The sequence below is a fragment of the Pinus tabuliformis genome, chromosome 5_2, assembly GCF_031772625.1.
Source record: "Pinus tabuliformis cultivar Carrire ecotype Pingquan chromosome 5_2, CPIR1, whole genome shotgun sequence".
In the NCBI taxonomy this organism is placed as follows: Eukaryota; Viridiplantae; Streptophyta; class Pinopsida; order Pinales; family Pinaceae; genus Pinus; species Pinus tabuliformis.
Window position 1 is genome coordinate 757,757,474 of NC_142306.1, and position 17,576 is coordinate 757,775,049.

Sequence of the window (17,576 nt, forward strand, 5' to 3'; positions counted from 1 at the left end):
TTGTGTTTATGTTGGACACCTAATCCACTAAGGGTTAAGGTGTCGAAGTTGGACAATGAAAGGGAGTCCAAGAGATGTTGGAAGATGAATCCAACAGGCACACGAATGTATTATAAATGTACATCAATGTTAATAGAAAAGACAATTCACGTTTATCTTTCAAATTCTATCTATTCCATGTGTTTTAATTAACATGGTATCTGAGCCAGATTGGTTCCAAATACCTATGCTATTCTGAACTTGTTAGATTTGGTGTAACTCCTTTTATCTATGATTGTTTCTTTTCCATATGCCTGACCCTGAAATGCGCAGGTCCCATTTTAGAAATCCTTTTTCCACTAACCTTTCCCTTTGCCATTACCTACCTTGGTAATACCATTTGCACTGTGACAAATTAAATTCTCCTTCTGATGCCTAACTGTAACGTCTCTATTATTTTCTTGCCACTGGTCCACTACAACTTCTCTGCAATTCATTGTCTTATTCGTAGTATGCCTGCCAATGTGAACATTTATTTCGCTCGCCCTTCTATGTGGTAGTGTATTTCTATCTGCGGCCTATCAAAGTTTGTGTATCTGTTTGCACTCAAGCGCTTGTTTGACCTTACTCTTTTTAGAGAAAACCAACACCTATCGATCTGAAACCTTGGTGCCAAGAAATTAAACGTGATCTGACCATCACATTGTGGATCCCTTGAAGGATTACTGCATCACCTTATGAAGAGATGGATGAAATTTCGCACCACTGGATTCCCTTACACAAAATACAGTTAGTCTATAGGCTCCCTTAACAGTGTTGAGGCGTCCTGAACCCATAATCTCTATTACATTACTTTGTATCTCCTCGGTTTGTATTCTAGCACTAGGAGCGCATAAAAGCTTTATTTTTTAACAAGTGAATTAAAAAATTAAAGTTTCATTCATGATCATTGTCAAGTTGATTTCTCAGTCAGGTGCAGTCGTATGAGAATTGTCAGCCACATTCATGGTCATCCTTCAAATGACACGCATTGTGCACACTGTCTCTTCATATTGCAACACACATAGTGTCTTGGAATTCTTGTCCTCTAAGCACCCCTTGAGCATTACATAGACCATTTTTTCTCTATATGTGTCACACCACAGATTAAAATGGGAGGGGCCTGGTTCAATAATGGAGAAGAGTCGTCAATTGATCAGGTGGCTAGTTCTTGAAGCAGGAAACCATTAATTGATGGTATCACAAGAAAAGTAATTACATGCATACGCATAAGCCTAATTTTTTCCATTGATCAATCAGAATTTATTGGATCGTCAGACCACTTTCACCATCTAAATAAACAGATTCCTAGTTCTTGAATTGGGGAAGAGTCGTTAATTGATGGCATCAGAAGAAAAGTAATTAAATTCATCCATAAGGCTAAGATTCTTCAGTTGATCAATCGAACTTTGTTGAACCGCATGGCCGCTTTGTCCACCTAAATCACTGTCATTCTCCACAGCCATGGTGTGGCTGCACTCTCATTCTATTTATTCTCTGAGCTTCAAATATTATAAGAGCCACCTCAAAAAACTTCAAAGTCTTTGTATAATTTTCCCACATTCAGCTCTGGGGTATATTTTGTTAAAACAAACTGCATTAGTCCTTGAAGATCTCAGTTTTTGGTATTGTTTCTGTACATGGTTTCTACAAGAATTATTCATTAAAAGAGTGAGTATTTTGAACCATTTATTTGCAATCTCTTTGCTAAAATTCCAAATCATTTCGGTTTTCTCAGTTGGGTCTTCCATAATTTGAGTAGCAGGGCTTTTCCTTTGGGAATTCCATAGTTGGAAGTTCAAAAAAATAAAAAATAAAGAGAAAAATTGGTCATCATTTTCAAAAATTGTAGTCACCATCAAAGTCTCACTCATGTTTTGGGCACATAGAGCTTTCTTTTTTGGAGTTTCCCTTGGTCCTGAGGCAATATAACAAGCTCAACCATCCAAGTTTTTTGAATCTCCTTTTTCCAAGTTTGAGTTGTTAATAAAATGGCTAAAATTGACACTTTATCAAAGTTATTGAGAACTCTAATCATGTCTACTACTGAAATTACATTGAAAATCAACAAGGGAACCCTTTTTGATATTCAAATATGTCTAGAAAATGCACAAGAAAAAAAGTGATTTTTTGCATCTTGAATCGCACCTATAGCAAGTGGAGTTAGAGTTACAATAGAAAACCCATCATTCTGAACATATTTTACTTCAGAACATTCCTTTGTTTGAGATTGAGACAAATTTCCATCAACAACAAGAAATTGCAGATGTAATACCCATTTCAGAAGCTGATGTGCAAAAAGATGAAAAAAATCAGCCTACACTTCCCAAGCCCATCGCCAGACATTGGGAAGAGTTTTTCAACAGCAAGCACAAAACAATTCTTAGATATGATCATACTCTAGACTAGTCAAAGGAAATAAAATTTGAAAGTGCAGGGTTTCTTCATGGAAGTTCATCTTCACTTGTTTCAGATCTTGCTCCTCTTCCAAATCTGCCACAAGTTGTTAAATGCCAACATTGTGACCGAGTTGGCCATGTGAAAGATCATTGTTTTTATCTTCCCCCATGCAAGTATTGTGGTCAGAACACTCATTATTCAAACATATGCTTCAAAAACAAGCCCCATGTAAGAACAAAGATTCATCTTGGATGGATCTCTTCTTGGCAATAGACTTCAACAACCAAGAAGATATTTCAGTCATATGTCAGAACTTGTTCTAGAGTATTGAAGAGTCTTGCAGTTGACTTCTCTCCATATTCTCACCTTGTATCTAACAGGGGGGGGGAGTGATGGTCATACAAGCTTCAAAGCCACATCAAGCAAGCCTAAATCAAAACCTAACACACCTGATTCATAGTTGTAGACAGAGATAGATATGCCCCTGAGCATTCCTTTGGTTGGTGGTCAGCCTTAAACCATTTATGCGGGGTTGATACCTCCCTTTTAAGGTTGAGTTTCTCCCTCTTCAAAGAATTGGGGACACTTCCTCTAGTAGAATACTTCAGCTTCTTGCTAATTTTGGAACAGTTCCAGGAATTGCATTAAGCATTCCAATGTTGGTGGTCATCCTTAAGGTTGAAACCTCCCTTTTTAGGTTGAGGTTCTCCCTTTTTTACACAAGTTTTATACCTCCCTTTTCTAGGTTGAAGGTCTCCCTCTTCAAAGAATTAGTAGTACTTCGTCTAGCAGAAGATTTGGAAGAGTTTCGGGAACCGCATTAAGCATTCCAGTGTTGGTGGTCATCCTTAAACCACCTCCTTATGCCAACATTTCAGAGAGCACATTCAACCTAGTGTTTCCATGCATTTTTTCACATTTTCTATTACAACTCTCTTCCTGCACTCATACATACCCCTTCGGATTAGGGATGAATGTTGGACATCTAATCCACTAAGGGTTAAGGTGTGGAAGTTGGACAGTTAATGGGAGTCCAAGAGACATTGGAAGATGAATCCAACAGTCACAATAATGCATTATAAATGTACATCAATGTTATTAGAAAAGGAAATTCACGTTTATCTTTCACATTCTGTCTATTCCATGTGTGTTGTTTAACGCTTAATGTGTATGTACACCACATGTAAGCATTAATTCTAAGTGTTATTATGAGAAAATGGCACACTCATTTGGATGCAACAAAATACAAAGTCAATGAACAACATGTACAGGGGTTACATTTTCAGTTGGAAACATAATGAAGAGAAAAACTCAAAAGCTTTCCTAAAGTTTGAATTAAAAAATCAACCCTCGTGGGTGCACCAAAGCATGGGATTCACTACATCATGATTTTTTCTTCAATAGCCATGAGGGGCATGAGAATTCTATTCAGCCCCTCTAGACACAAACTTTCTTAAAAAACACTTCACCTCTTGACATGATGGGATAACCATTCAAACCTTGAGCCCCATGAAACCTTAATGGAAAGAGAATGATAGCTCTCATCTCATTTATGAGGAAAACAACCGCATTGATGAGAGAAAGGAGGAAAAGAGTGTTCAACATTTCACAAAGAACCAAAAACAAGAAGAACTTGTGCATTGTTATATTGCCAAAATTTCTCCAAAACAATCTAGGATATCATTGTGAGGAGAATTCCACCATTGTAGAGATTTTTTTATGCTTTTTTGAGAGATAAGGACCTTTAAAAAGATATTGAAAAGGGGAAATCATTATTGAGAGCTATTGAGCACCATTTCTTAAACAGATCTCTTGAAGTGTCTTTTATACTTCATTTGTAACTCTTCCACTACCAACAATCAATAAAGAGGATCATTTTCCTATTCCTTTGTTGATTTGTTTTGCTTCACAAGATTCTTTTGTGTTATTTAGTTTAGTCTTGTTCATGCATTTTTTTCATTATATTCAATGATTTTTTAGTCCATCTTCACTCACTACATCACTCATTTATTTGTATGTTCCTTGTAGGAAGCAACTAGCAGCGAAAATGGCGTTTTTGGGACTCATATGAAACAAAACACACCATACACTCAGTTTGATTTATTCTATGTTAACATGCATGTACACCTACATAAACCTAGCTTAAACAAAAAAAAATGATGGTTTGACTAAAAAAATCATAGGATTCAAACCAAAATCTCAAAAAAGTCTAGTAGTTAAACAACACAATGATAAAATGAATAAACCAATAAATAACTTAACTACATTGTGATTAATATTTACATAAGGTGCTAGCTATGTAATAGTTAAACAACAATGATAAAGTGAATAAACTAATCAATGACTTAACTATATGGTGACTAATAACTTAACTGCATGGTCATTAATATTTACAAAAGGTGTTGGTTTTTCTGCAAGTTGCAGATGGCTCATATTAGTAAATGAGAAAGCTACTATCGGAAAGACACGTCAAATCAAGGTAAGGGTCTATGTTTAGAAGAAATGGGTGCTACCAATGTGTTAGGCATATAAAGTTCCCCTTAAGTTTAAGCTTGAAAGACAAAATTCAAATAATTACCAAATCTGAAATGTCCATTGTTGAAGAGATTGGGAGAATACAAATTTTCCTAGTCGCAATCCCCATTTAACCAGGGGGTGTCAAACTAGATAGAGCATGAACGAAAACTACAGAAGTAGAGACAAACAGTCGTATAATGAGAAGGATCATGCGAGGAACGAGAGTGATTGTCACAAGACATATGATAGGCATGATTGAGAGCACACTCCTGGACTTTGTGAAGTACCTTAGTACTATATTTGGTGAAAAGTTACTTGTTAGAATTCACTAATGGGATACATCAAGCATGAATTTTGTTTACTTTATGTAGTTTATCATCCTGCATGAATATAAGAAACAAATAAAATTGTTGAACAATTGAGCGATTAGTGGCTAACTTGTATCTATAACCACATAAATCCACCCACCCACATGATTAAGACAATTGATGGTTGAATTGTTAGGTTTTGGCCACAGGTGTTTGACTGTCATGTCTAGAGGTAAGAGAGACATAGAAATATATGGTGAAGTGTTGTTATGATTAGTTCATAGTTCTTATTGGTCTTACTAGAAGGTGAGAATTTTGAGTTGTTGATCAAATTATGAATCTTAGATACACAAGACTGACATTCATGAGTTTTCAAGTTTTAATTGGCACTAGTGTTTTCCATCTTTCTGTATAGTTTTAAAAGTAAAGGGGATCATTAAGTCAACCATTGCAATGTTGAGCTATAGCTTCCTGACTTGATTGGAAGAGCAATGAACTAACATGCAAAGATGAAAAGTGGAAAACCATATATAATTAGCCATGGATTGAACTGGATTTTGTTTGTGCATTCATATTTTTATTGTGTAAATATCATGCAAAAATAATGGGACTACGTTAGAGATATTTTAAGCTCCAACATCCAAGTTTGTTTTGCATCCTCTAGTGTATATAACTTAACGTGACTCATGATGTACTCGAATTTTGTTAAAGAGGATTTGTGAAATTAGTCAAATTGGACATCACAAGATGTATACAAGAGTGGGGTTTACTAACAAAAAATAAAGCAACAAATCAAGATAAGATAATGATAGTGATTATCGATACCAAATGATGAGTGGTTGAGACTGGAATGGCATAATGAATTCTATGAAATGAATCATCAAATGAAAAGTATGAATTTTTAGCTTTGATGTGATCGTATGAGAGTTGGATACATTGTGTTGTGTATTATATGGAGAGGAAAGGAATGAATCCCATGCAAGTATTTGGTGTCAATGGTATTCAAAACCTTTGCCTTAATACTTCCAAGAAAAATAAATTGTTTCAGATATGGCTATTATACTTATCAATGGTGATATTAGTACAAAAATTCACATAGAAGGTTGGGTAAAGCTGTAGAGTCTTTATTAAAGGCTTTAGTTATAGAATTTGAGGTTGTAATTACAAGTTTGTTGTTATAAAAGATGTTGAAGTTATGATAGATGGTAGAACTTCTTATCATGGTAATTACTTGTAACTGATATGCATTATTTTCTTATTATTTTTCTTCTTTAGTTATGTCATCAAACAATTACACATTAGCAAAATATAGATAACATAATGCACAAGAGACAAGAGACACCAAAAAGTAGGCTCCAAGCTAAGGAAAAACCCTACAAAGGGGAAAACCCAAAATCCTTCTCTTATGGAATCATATCAGAATGAGATGTCCAATACCCAAGAGCAATACTAAGACTCACATAAATATCTCAAGGAAACCATCCTTCAAGTATTCTCCAACAAGTCAAAGTTAACAAGATTCAATGCTAGTCAAAACTTCTAAAATCTGGTCAATTTTTGAAATTTTAGCCCATGAAATTTCAGGCATGTAGTACCTCAAAAAAATTTGCATGTGTGAGCAGATCTAGGGATGAAACCTTTTCCTCTCTCTTTGTCTCTCTCGTCTTACTTCTCTCCCCCTTAACTTCAGTTGTTTTTTCCTCTTGAGTAGGCATAGAGATGATGTGATGTGTTGAATGAATGAATGAATGAGCTTCCAAGTGGTCGAGTTGACTTCTATATATAACTGTCCAGGAGGGTTAAAAAGTTGCCTCTTAGGCTGATTTGTCTAAGGAGGTCTCACTTGGATTTGTGATGACACTTTGACTTAAAAACATAATTATTTTTTCTTTTTCTTTCAAAAGTCCAAATAGGACTTGACTCAAGTACATATATTTTGACTCGTGATAAATTTTCTTTTGAATCTTTTGACTCTATAAGCATGAAGAACATGCTTTTGAAGAAAATGAACTAATAATAATGAATATAATAAATTATAAAAGTTACATTTTATTAAATTATGAATACTGACAATATTTACATTTTTTAACACTCCCTCTCAACAAGGGAGGTATTCATGATGACACAACAAGATACTCTCCATTAGGGGAATTTTGAGGTCTAAAATGGGCCTCCTAAGAAAAATGTACAACCAAAATAAACTTTATAACAACAAATAGGATTAAAGATGATGATGTCAACCATGGGGGAAGATTCACCATTTTTGGAGTAAAAAAGAAAAAATATTAAAAAAATAATAAAACAACTTTTTCAGCTCGTATTTTAAACTTGTCTCCCTAAGGTTTTATTCAAATTTCGACTGGGACTACTCGTTGGATGCAAAATTTAATTTATCATCCAAGGATTACCTATGTTTCATACTTTCGATGGACTCTGCTACATAGAAAAATGAGAAATACATGAAAAAATGTGATTGCAATCAGGGACGAGACGTCCACATGCCTAAGCTTGTCCCATTCATTTTCATAGAAAGGAAAATCATCAATACATCAACTACCTGATTCATAATGCAGACATATTGGCTGCTTCATGATATCATCATGTCACAAATCGTAGAGTACTTTGACCTTCCTAGTTTTATGACAAACTTTATGTTGAATCCAACTTGTAATCAAATACTTCATTGAACTCCTTATGGAGCCAAACTTCTTTACAAGCCTTCACATTTTATTCCTTCACAATAAAACAAAGTTAAGATTCATGTTCTTCCCCATATCAAATTTCAATCATCAATAGTATCTCTATCATCATTTGTATTATCAACCCAATTAACATGTTCCTGAGTTGAACCAATCGTAGCTCCCTCTTTCTTTCTGAGGCATGTGAACTTCTTATTTTGTGCCACCATCTAATTGGATTCTTCTTCCTCCTTGTTAATATTCATAGTTTTCATTCTTCCAACTGCTAATAAAGCTTATATAGATCTTTTCTTGACCTGCAACTTTTATTAGAAGACTATGAACGGACAGAAGGAAAAGTACAAAGAGAATAGAAATAGTAGTAATCAAGGAGATTTAGGATACTTATATTTTGAAGAAGGTTAGCTTTGTCTTAATCTTGGCTCCAACCATGTTTCAAACAATATTATGTCACTATTTTCATTCTCAAGAGCTAGGATGTTCTTTTTACAACATAAATGATTATTTAGGGTTTTTCTTCCTAGGGTTTTATAACTCAAACCTTTGCTAGGGTTTACAAACCCTATATCCTTCAAACCCTTCAAGATATGCCATTTTAGGAAATAAAAATTCTAAAATCATGTTATATAGTTAGTTACAAAAACCTAGACACACTTTCTATACATGAGATTTTATTCCTTGATCCTAAAACCTAGTCTACCTATTCAAGGTGATACTACGAATGCTAACATGTCAATGATCTATAAAAATTCCTTTTTATGATGCATTGTTATCTAAAAAGAGATAATTATCTTAGAATTTCATGGACTTTAATTTACATTGATTGAAAATGAACAAATTTTCAGATGTACCTTTTTCAGCCTTACCTTATGCTTGAAGAGATTTGATCCTTTGATTTTTCTTTAGTTTCCATGTATCATTTACTCCAAAAAAGGTGCCTCAATCCTTCAGCCATTATACTACGACATGCACCATAGGGTTTCTTTGGGTTTCTTGATTTTTTTTGTTTCTTTCAAACTTGATATACAGGTCGACTTCATTGATGTGATTAGTCCTTCTTACATGTACAGGAAGGAAGTTATGGTTGCTTCATAAATTCTCAGTTATATACTCATAGTTCTTTCAATCTTGGCCTTCAAGCTGTCACATATTTGTCTTTAATGGGAATTAAACCTTTATATAGGTTTGTTTTTCATATTTCCTTAGAAATATTAAGTGAATTTGTTTAGAAGTGGTTCTTATTCATATAGAGTAGCATGATTGTCATAGTCCTTTACATAAGTCTCATAATCCATTGCATGATCAAGGGTACATTCTTCCATATACGTAAGTCTGTAAATATTTGTAAGATATTCGATCTTGAGGGGCAAATTAACAACAACACTCCCCCAGACTTTAAATTATTTTTATACTTCATACTTTATCTTAACCTCTTCCTTGATTCTTTATCAAAGAGTACTCGGATAATTATTATGGAGGTAGGTTGTTATTTGCTTGCATAACAACCAGTAACATAAGTTCCATAATTTTATCCCTAAATTCCATGTTTAGGGAAATACAATGATTTTTTCCATAGAGATGGTGGTATGCCTTCATTACACAAAGACGATAGTATTTCTATAGCTTGCATTACATAAATATGATGTTCTTTCTGAAGCTCATATCCATAGAAGTGTAGTATTATAGAAGGATTAGATCACAGAGATGTAATATCATAAACAAATTACATAGGAGGCTCACATGTCAGGGAGAGAGAAGGTGCCTCAAAAGTATAATTCCACATAAACAATTAGATCCTCAGAAGCAAATTGTATGTCACTGAAGTTTTTATGCCACAGAGATTATGTCACAATGTCACAAGAGGTTCAGATTCCGCTACAAGTTTGGATTTGTCACAAGTTCATATTTTTCATGTATACTCTTTATCTTTGCCATTATAAACACTTGAGAATTCTTGATGTAGCCCATATATATAAAACTCTTCTCGCAATCCTTTAATGCTTCATTATACTAGAATTTGAGGTTTCATGTCTACTTTAAACTTCGGGAAATTGAGATGCCTTAGATAGCTCAAACTGTGGACATGTATTGTTGTTTCTTGTTGTCATAAAAAATTCCTTAAATATATCAATAAGTTAGGTCACAGAATGTCATGTTTTTGTACTTTAGATGTCATTGTTCAAAGAAATTGAGATGACATAGCAAAATTATGATTCTTCACAAAGGTGTTATTTTTGGACATTGTAGAGGTAATGTAATTATCTCAAAGAATGTTCTTTCAAAACTCACAACCATCAAAACTTCGGTGTAACTTCTCCTCAGTTTATAGCACAACATAGTGAGGAAGTTTGGCCTTTATATCAAATATAACATAAGCTTTTTGGTTCTCTTTGAAAGTCTTGGATCACCTTGCAATAGTACAGATATTTCGAGAGATAAAATGCAGATGCCTTACAAGCCTTAAACATTTTAAACCTTCTTAAATTCTTATTCCTTTGGAGTATTCCTTGGTCTCAATACTTTTATGATTTTTGAATTATTTACATGTTAGACTCTTTTTCTCCCGCATCAATTTTGTCCCTAAAAGATACTTTTTAATGAGTGTTTTGTGGTCCATCAGAAACTGTTTGTCATCATATATTGTTTATGGTAAGAAAAAACCTCTTCGGGATATAGGGTCCTAGAGAGAATCTTAGCAATGGGTAGAATCACCAATTTGTCGTAGCCCACACCTAGTAGAATCATCAATCTTAGTGAAGAAAGCCCCTGTTGTGTAAACTAGCCACGGCGTCTGCTAAGCACTGGTTCATAGGCGTAAACGAAAGGCCCAGATCCTTTAGCTTTTCATTGGAGAACTTGTATTGCTGCTTCATTGAATTTTTCTCGTCTGAGCACCTGCGCGCATGAAGTTGCAAGCTTCATTTATTTTCTATATTTCTAAATATATCATAGTTTGAGCAGAAACGAAGTGAAATATGATTTATGTGAGAGTTTAGTGTGTGAGTACATACCTGGTAGGGTAAGAACAGCGAGGGCACTGTTTAGCCAACATGTGGACCAGGTCTACTCGATGGAGGCTGCATTCGGCGCACAGATATCTTTGCCCAGTGGCCGACGCCCTTTCGTAAACTAAAATGTGAGCCTTTGCCACGTCCCTCACGTCTACATATACCTGTGTTAAGTTTGCATACGTCTTAGCAGATCCTGATCAACAACAAGGTTCATGAATATTATTTAAATCATTAAAAGCCATTTATGCAAATTACTTACGCACTGACTATAACATATACATAAATTATAAACATTACCCACCTGTCAAGTATTTCATAATATGTGAAGTGCTGGGGTTCATGGCGTTCTGCAACAACGGACCTAAAACCAGGCCTAGATTAATCACCATGAGCTCTAAATTCCTCCTCTCGGCAATCTCCCATGCGGATTTCTCTGCCAAAGTTTTTGCATAGCAATACGAATTCTGTAATGCATGAGAGAGGCCAATTAGTTATCATTCCGCGATTTACATAAGCCGATTCAGCCTCTATATGTAATAATCGATAAAAGAACTGCTGTTAATTAATACCTTGGTCCAAATCGCTCCAGCAGTCATCATTGACTATGGCAAGTGGTTCTCTGTGAGGATCCATGTAAACTGCACCGATAGAAGATGTAAAGACAACGCGCTTGACCCCTGTTTCTGTGCAAGCCTCCATCACATTCCTCGTCCCTTCCGTCGTCGGCTCTATAACTTTCTCCTGCTTTCATTAATTATAAAACAATGATCAACAATATCTAATGGCATCAGAATCGTTTCAGCTGAAACCAAGTGCATGGAATTGGAATTATGACGAGAATTGAAAGAAGCGACGAAGTAATTACAGGGTCGTTGTTGATAACGGCAGCCATGTGAGAGACACCATGGCAACCTCGAATAACTAAGAATATCAGCTTTGACAAGCAAGCTCTGGTAATCAATAATATGTAAGAAAACTACATACATATTCCATGCAAAAACAAATAACATAATTAAGTCATGCGATGTGGTAGGAAAGCTGGTAATTAGTGGATATACCAGCTGGGTTGGTGCGAACTGCTCCTCTGACAATATAGCCCTTGGTGAGGAGAAACTTGATAAGCCACGAGGCAATGAAACTCCCTGCCCCAGTCACGCAAACTATTTCATCTCCTTTCTCTTTCTCATTCGGCTTCATTTCATCTGATATCATGGTTTATGTCAGAAGCTGAAGGCCGAAACTCAGGAGATGAATCAGATAAGTAGCACAATGAATTGTGGAAATGAAATGGAGATGTACCCTTTTTAACGCTTCCTGGAATAGGCCACATCTACGCAGGAACAGCCATGAAATTTCAGCCGTCCGTGGAAGGGCAGAGGAGAGAAAATTTCGTAGGAGTAATCGTCACTCATTTCATTGCCATTGGCAGGTTTTATAAATTTTCAAATCTTTACTCCGATTTCTTTGCGGTCATACAACTGATTTTGACGGGCCCAAACGCTTCAAAATACTGTTGGAAATTTCTGGTAATTTCAAACACATATTGAACAGAGGAAATATTCTGTTTCTGGCACAGGATCTTTTGCATAGGGAAGCTTAAAAAAATTTCTGAGCAGAGCAAAGTTTCTCAACTAAAATAAACTTGTATTAATTTATAAACTGTCTGGTACAATTTTCTTACTTTCACTCAGAGGGATTCACCAAAAACTTTCACAAAAAAAATACTCTGCCTCTTTTACAAATGATTTTTACACTGCTGTGTAAAATCTTCATTCACATTTACTGCTGTAAAAAGAGAAATTTTCTTACATAACCTGATTACATTCGCACTACATTTCAAACTCCCAACAAAACAAAATTTACATAACTCTTTTCACTGTTGTGTGAAAAAGAAAACTTACTTTTACTGCTGTAAAAGAAAATCTTATATTTTCATTATATTCATACTGCTGGAGAATACATTTCAATAACAAACAAAAAAAAACTTCCTTCACCCTTTTCACGCTTCTGCGCTTGATGCATTACTTATCCACCAATAAAAATTTTATATGCGCTGTCTGCACATTTCAAAATGCCTTCTGTGAAAGATTAACCCCAGCTCTGGTTTTTTTTCATCGCACTGTTGTGCTCCCCTTTTTCACTTCATTTCACACACACGAATGAACACAAAAGTTACATATATCAAAAACCAAAAAAAACTTAATGACGCGTTGACTTGCCCATACCTATTTTAATTTCCCCATACTTCTGTGCAAACAAAAATTAAAACATTTACCAACGACTATGACAGTTCATTAAATGCATTAAATAAAATCGGTGGTAAAATAAAAAACTAATGTTCTGGCAGGTTGGAGCGGGTTGACCAAATCGGATGCTTTTCGGATCCTACAGCCACACAACCCAAACGAACTTTAATGTTCGGGAGATGGGCAGTATTTGGTTCGTACACAGGACACGTGGCTGAAGCTGATTGTGTCGGATGCCTCCAGGGAAAAACAACCTTTGCCAAAAGGCGTTGCGATAAGGGACAATGGTTTTCTGAAGTGGTTTTCGGTTGCCGTTTAATGCTCCCGCACGACAGGGGAAATTAATGTTTCAACACTCCCCTTTAATTTCAGCTGTTGGGCATTCAATCATACCCAAACACTTCCTCAAAAATTTGAAGCTTTTCTGATCCAGTGGCTTGGTCAGAATGTCTGCTACCTGTTCCTGAGTCCTGCAATGTTATAGAACAATTTCTCCATTGTTCACTAATTTCCTGATGTAATGAAATCTTGTGTCAATGTGTTTCGTTCTCTTATGAAACACTGAATTCTTGGATAATGCAATAGCTGAGCTATTGTCACAAAAAATCACTGTTGCTTTTGCCTGCTCTTGGCCTAAGATCCTCAACATCCTTCTCATCCAAACTGTTTGACATGCTGCTGATGTAGCTCCCGCATATTCAGCCTCTGCTGTAGACAATTCTACAATGGGTTGTTTCTTAGAAGCCCATGAAATGGCTCCTGAACCCATGTGAAAAACATAACCGAATGTGCTTTTTCGATCATCTACACTTCTAGCCCAATCATTATCAGTGTATCCAACTAAATCTGAATGTTCTGAGACATTATATAAGATGCCAAAACTTTTAGTACCTTTAACATACCTCAAAATTCTTTTTGTTGCCTGCCAATGTGATTCCTTTGGCCTCTCCATGAATCTGGAAATTAAACTCACAACAAACATTATGTCAGGCCTAGTTGCAGTTAAATACATAAGGCTGCCAACTATGCTCTTGTACAAGCTAGGATAAAAATCCTTGTTGCTGTCCTCTTTGCTGAGTTTTAATCCCATTACTGTGGAAGTGATTGCTGCCTTGCACTCTTGCATATTAAATCTTCCCAACACTTCATTTACATATTTTGCCTGTGAGATGAAAATTCCATTTTCATTTTGATCTACTTCTATTCCTAAGAAGTATCTCAGTAAACCCATGTCAGTCATTTCAAATTCCTCTTTCATGACTGTTTTGAACTGTTCAGTGAGGTAGTCATCATTACCTGTAAAAATAACATCATCAACATATAATACAACAATTAGCAATTTACCATCTTTATCTTTGATGTAGACTGTGGGTTCTCCCTCACACTTCTCAAATCCATTCTCTAGTAGATAGGAATCTATCCTACTGTACCACGCTCTTGGCGCTTGCTTCACCCCATAAAGAGATTTCTTCAATCTGCACACTTTGTGCTCTTCACTTTTCTTCTCATAGCCTAGAGGCTGTTCAATGTAAACCTCTTCCACTTACACTCCATTTAGGAATGCTGACTTCACGTCCATTTGATAAACTTTCCACTTGTTTTGTGCTGCTATGGACAACACTGCTCTCATGGTTTCCATTCTTGCAACCGGTGCGAAAGTCTCCTCATAGTCTCTCCCATACTGCTGCTTGTACCCTTTGACAATAAATCTTGCTTTGTGCCTTTCTATCTTGCCTTCAGCATTACTCTTGGACTTATAAACCCATTTGATTCCAATAACTTCTTTACTTTTTGGTAGCTCAACCAAATCCCATGTCTTTTTTCTCTCTATGGCATTGATCTCCTCATCCATAGCTTCTATCCATTTCTTATCCTTAATTGCATCTTCGAAATGAATAGAGTCATCAACATGACAATACAAGGCAAACAAGGAATTCATTCCTTCATCATAAATATCACTTAAGTTTCTGAATTTCTTACCTCTTTCATTTGGTGTGCAAGTGCTTGAAGATGCACTTGAATTTCCTCCTTATGGTGTGCTTGGAGAAGCACTTTCATTTATCCTCAAGGGTGTTCCTTGTTGTCCTTATGTTGGTGCTGCTGTTTGGGGATGTGTTTCAGCCATCTCCTCATCATCTTCATCATAAGACAAACAGTTTTTAACATTCACTGTTTTCTCTATGCTTCCATCCCAAGCTTCCTCCTCAATGAACTGAACATCTCTGCTCACAAAAAACTTCTTGGTAGATGGGATATACAACCTGTAAGCTTTGGATTCCTCACTGTATCCGATCAAAATACATTTCTCCCCTTTGCTGTCCAACTTCCTCCTTAGCTGATCTGGAATGTGTGCATAGGCCACACATCCAAAAATTTTCATGTGGGTGACTCCTTGTTTTCTCCCACTCCATGCTTCTTCCGGCACTTTGTTCATCACTGCTTTTGTAAGACACCTATTCAAAATGTAGACTGCACAATGTATAGCTTCAACCCAATAATCATTTGGTAAATGCTTTGCTTTCAACATGCTCCTCGCCATATCCATGATGGTCCTGTTCTTTCTTTCGGCAACTCTATTTTGTTGTGGGGTGTACCTAGCTGTGAATTGCTTATGTATTCCATTTTCTCTACAAAACCGTAGGAATTCCTTGGAGATATACTCACCTCCTCTGTCAGTTCTTAGTACTTTGATATGAAACCCGCTTTGGTTTTCCACAAGTGCTTTGAAATTTTGGAATTTTTCAAACACTTCACTTTTGTTCTTAAGGAAATAGACCCAAGTTTTTCTTGTAAAATCATCAATGAATGTTAGAAAATATTGGCTCCCTACTAATGATGGGGTTTGCATTGGTCCACATAAATCTGAGTGGATAATCTCTAAGGGTTCTTTTTCCCTTATGCTTTTCCCTGATGGAAAGCTTTCTCTGTGTTGTTTTCCCAAAATACAACCTTCACAAAGGTTGTCCGGTTTCTCTATCAATGGTAATCCTCTTACCATTCCTTTTCTACTCAACAAGTTAAGACCTCCAAAGTTGAGATGTCCAAATCTCAAGTGCCACAACCAATTTTCATCCTTTGGCACGCTTTGGAAAGCCTCTTGGGTAACTGCTGCAATTACTTCTTTGTTTTTCAAATATGCCCTTATTCTGAGAGGGAACATCCTATTCCTTGTCATTTTCACTTCAGCAATACATCGTTTGCTGGGTGCTCTATCCATGATGGTGCATACATCATTCTCAAAGAAAACATTGTACCCCTTATGGACAAGTTGTCCAATACTCAAGAGGTTACATCTCATTCCAGGGACATAGTAGACATCTGCTATGGTTTTCTTTTCACCCTTCTTTGTAAATATTTTGACTTCTCCTTTTCCCATAACAGAAATTTTGCTATCAGTTCCAAGTGTGACTTCTGATTTCACATTTTGATCTAAATTGGAAAACAAGGCTAGGTTTCCTGTCATATGGTTGCTGCAACCTGAGTCTAAAAACCATATGTCTTCACTGTTTGTTTCAGCCATGTTACAAGCTAACAACACATTATCTTGACTGATGTTTTCTCTAGTGACATTTGCATTTGGTTTATTACTCATATCATGCTGCTTCTTCCTACATTCATTTGCATAATGCCCATATTTTTTACAATAATAACATTGGACATTGGATTTTTCATACCTTTGTCCTTGAGCATGATGTTGTCCTCTTTGTTGGCTGTTGCCCTGGCCTTGGTTCTGATTTGGATTGCTGCCTCTTCCTTGAGCATTTGTTGGATTGTTCCTTCCACCTCTGTTTTGGCTTCTGCCTCTTCCTCTCTTGTTTCCTCTGCCTTGACCTCTTCCTCTTCCAAAGGACATCTGGGTCTTGAAGGCTTGCTCTAGAGATGAGTTTTCATTTATGCTCAACCTCTGTTCATGTGTTATTAGTGATGCATGGAGTTCATCAACTGAAAAGTTTGAGAGATCCTTTGTCTCTTCTATGGTGGTGACAATCACATCAAACTTTAAGGGTAGGACCCTCAATAATTTCTCCACAATCCTCCTTTCTTCAAGAGTTTCTCCATGAGTCCTTATCTGTGTGACCAGACCAATCACATGTGTGAAGAATGAGTCAATATTGTCTGACTCCTTCATGCACAGGTTCTCAAAATCTTTCCTCAACAACTGTAGTTTTGTTGTCTTCACTTTCTCCATGCCTTGATAGGTTGTCTTAAGAGTTTGCCATGCTTCTTTGGATGTCTTAGCTGCTGCTATCCTTGGAAACACACTTGGGTCCACTGCTTGATACAAAAATACAATGGCTTTTGAATCCTTCTTCCTATTACTCTTTAGCAGATCTCTCTCTCCCTGTATCAAACTGTTAAACTCTTCTTCATCTCCTG

The 17,576-nt window shown here is 36.1% G+C and overlaps 1 protein-coding gene across 1 annotated transcript; it reads right to left on the reverse strand.

The window, feature by feature from the left end:
* Window positions 1-10,692: 10,692 nt before the first annotated feature.
* LOC149161486 (cinnamoyl-CoA reductase 1-like) lies at window positions 10,693-12,165 on the reverse strand. Its single transcript, XM_089434894.1, has 6 exons — window positions 12,012-12,165; window positions 11,819-11,874; window positions 11,523-11,694; window positions 11,255-11,386; window positions 10,954-11,146; window positions 10,693-10,837 (listed from the first exon to the last, which is right to left on the reverse strand). The coding sequence occupies exons 1-6, from the start codon at window positions 12,163-12,165 to the stop codon at window positions 10,693-10,695; spliced, it is 852 nt and encodes a 283-aa protein (XP_089291020.1).
* Window positions 12,166-17,576: the final 5,411 nt, after the last annotated feature.